Raw genomic sequence first — 2698 nt, 5'->3', positions numbered from 1 at the left:
GTAGGGACGCGCTGCCCCCTCGCGACCCCTCTAAGATGGTTTTCGAGCCATCGCAGCAGCGGAGATCGTTCGTCATCGACCCCCGTCGCGTCCAGCGCGGCGGGTTCCTCGGGGGAGCCCGAAATCGCCGAGTCCACCGGGACGAGCTGCCGGCGGCGTTTCGTCCCGACGGTGGCCGTGGGCATTTTGCGCCGGTGCCACCGCACGGCGAGTGTCGCGATCTCGCGCCACCACGGCAGCGGATGGAGACCTTCCCAGTCGGTTGGGACCACCTCTTGGCGGCGCTGAGACGACCGGCGCCGGCTTCGGCCCGACGCCGCCGGCGCGGCGGGCCTCACGAGGCGCCATCCCACCCTCGGCTGGTCCCAGGAGGCAAGCGATGTCGTCTGGGATCACCAGATGCGTCCCTACGAGCCTCCGGGCTGACACGGGCGTGGTGCGCGGGCGACCAACGCGCGTAAGACAGTTTGTCTTTCGTGCTCGGGCGGCGAGCAAATCCGCTCGATCTGCTGGCTGGAGAGAGAGAGTTTTGGTAAATCTTTCACGATTTGCTACGAAATCGTCATTTAACTCCTCATACAAATCAACTTACAAATCAATTATTGCCTCAAGTTATTTTTATTTAACTTCCGGCCTAATACATACAATGTCATTTCGTTTGGCGGCATCCTGAATTATCACTGGATTTGGGGCCGCCAGACTGTCATCGGTCGCAATATGGTGTCACGGCGAGCCCGCGGACTGCGCCATTTCCTTGATGCAATACGGTCTGCAAAAACTCGCGAGATAGAGTCGAGATGCGTCACGTTTGAATTAGCTAAGATTAGGGGCAAATTCGAACATGCCCGTAGACGCGGCGGTAATGCGAAAATGCTGTCCTCGTACGACTTCAAAAAGTATGCATGCAAGCTGTTTTACATCAGAGTTCTGGGTTATGTGGTTGACTTTGGACTTTGGGAAACCGTCGTTCTCATGGCATCGAGAGATCTGTCGGAGAAGGCGACTGGATATGCCCTTGCAAGCTTACTTGTGGACCCAGCTTCCGAGGATGATACGATACAAGTGTTTGCCATCGTGCGAAATGACTTGAAGATGTCAGCGCTTGCACCCGGTGTCAATGCAAGCTTTGAAGTGGCCTCGCTTGCTCTTTCCTTGGTTGCAAACTGCACCCTAAGCCTCGACGGTTTTCGGCCATATGTTTCTCAGATTGCGGAAGACGCCCGAATCTTGGCGCGTATAGCTGTGATTGCACTCATCCTATCATTTTCTTCTGGGTTCAGTCCTTACTGTGGTAGGTTGCAACAGAGTGGGCGCCGAGCTTTGTGATAAGAAGGGCCTTGCTCTGCCTTCTTGGGGTTTTGCGAGGCGGCGTAGCTATCAATGACTTGTTTGATGGCACTGTAGGCCTCCAAGCATTCTCGGTCCGTATTTCCGCCTTACTCGAATTGAGAGCCCAGGGTGCTGAGCAAACTCGGTCGCTTTGTGTTTGTTCAAAATCGATGATGGAAGTTGCGCTGGCTGCAGTCATCGCAGTGTGTGGTATCTGCGAGCAGAGTGGCGATTTTGAGTCGCGTAAAACCTTGCTAACACCAGTCATGCCGATAGTATCGCGTTTGCTTACAATGGGAGTCACGACTGAGTCCGACGACCTGCATATTGTGCAAGCATTGTGGCTTCGATGTGCGCTGCTGAGGTTGGTGGCTGTTCACTGCAAATGTGGTTCTATTAGAGCGGGATAGTGACTTCACAAGTATGTTTGCCAGTGCTTCGTCTGGTAGGAACTGAACCTCCAGAGCACGCCGATCCACAGCGTATCAAAGTGCGCGATGACCTAACTGGGAATGGAACACGCCACCGCCCGGGAGATAGTTCCAGATGCCGGAACTAGCATAGTGCCGTACATTGAAGTCCACATTGTGGGTCTGAGCAGGGCCATCTTCATGGGTAACGTCGCGATGGTAACATAGCAGGGCAATTTGAATTATGGGGATGGTGTCATGGTGATGATGAGAACTAGAACTTTACTGTAGTACCCAGCGGTTGGTGCGGCTTGGGCACGAGAAACCCAACGAAGCTGAGTTTGCGGCTTGCCCCTCTCCCTAGCCGCCCTTAAGCGCCCCGCGCCTGGCGCCACCTCTGTCCAGGGAGCCCGTAGGGTCCGTGGGGCGGCGGCGGGCGCGAAGCGGGGTCGGGTGGGGCCTCTTCCGGGCCGCCGCGCGGCCGGTCGCGGCGGCTTATACTGAGCCTACTGAGCCGGCTCAGTCTCAGGCTCAGTATGGGGGCGGCTGCGGATCGCTGGATTTCCCGGGGATGATCGAGACAACAATCACACTTAGCCTACCCTAGGAGGCGTGGCGGACGGAGGCGTCCAGATTCGGGGCCACAGTGGCTGGGGCTGCCTTTTGGGGTGGTTGTCGGAGGAGCCCCGCGCGGTCGAAAAAAGCGAGCTCCTGCGGACGCGCCTGGGAGGCGCGTCCGCAGGAGTCGTCGCCCCTCCGGGGCTCCGAAAACAGACCCTTCACCGACGTCTGAGACGTGGTACGGCCGCTACGCGGCCGTGCTCCCCCCGGGCTCGGGCCGGCGCAAGGCGCGGGGGATCGAATCCAAACGCCCGCAGGCGCACAGCCGGGCCGACGGGCGGCGACACGGGGCAGCCAAGCTCTCACAAAACGCTCTCCCTGGTCCGGGGGATCCTCAG

At 58.3% G+C, this 2698-nt stretch overlaps 1 protein-coding gene across 1 annotated transcript; it reads left to right on the top strand.

The window, feature by feature from the left end:
• Nucleotides 1–717: 717 nt before the first annotated feature.
• AURANDRAFT_16274 (hypothetical protein) lies at nucleotides 718–1032 on the top strand (the record flags this gene model as incomplete). Its single annotated transcript, XM_009043419.1, has 1 exon — nucleotides 718–1032. A coding segment is annotated over one exon (315 nt), but the record flags the coding sequence as incomplete, so codon positions are not given.
• Nucleotides 1033–2698: the final 1666 nt, after the last annotated feature.

The sequence above is a fragment of the Aureococcus anophagefferens genome (genome assembly GCF_000186865.1).
Source record: "Aureococcus anophagefferens unplaced genomic scaffold AURANscaffold_53, whole genome shotgun sequence".
In the NCBI taxonomy this organism is placed as follows: domain Eukaryota; class Pelagophyceae; order Pelagomonadales; family Pelagomonadaceae; genus Aureococcus; species Aureococcus anophagefferens.
Note: the sequence above shows the minus strand (reverse complement) of the source record. Positions and strands in the feature narration are given on the sequence as shown.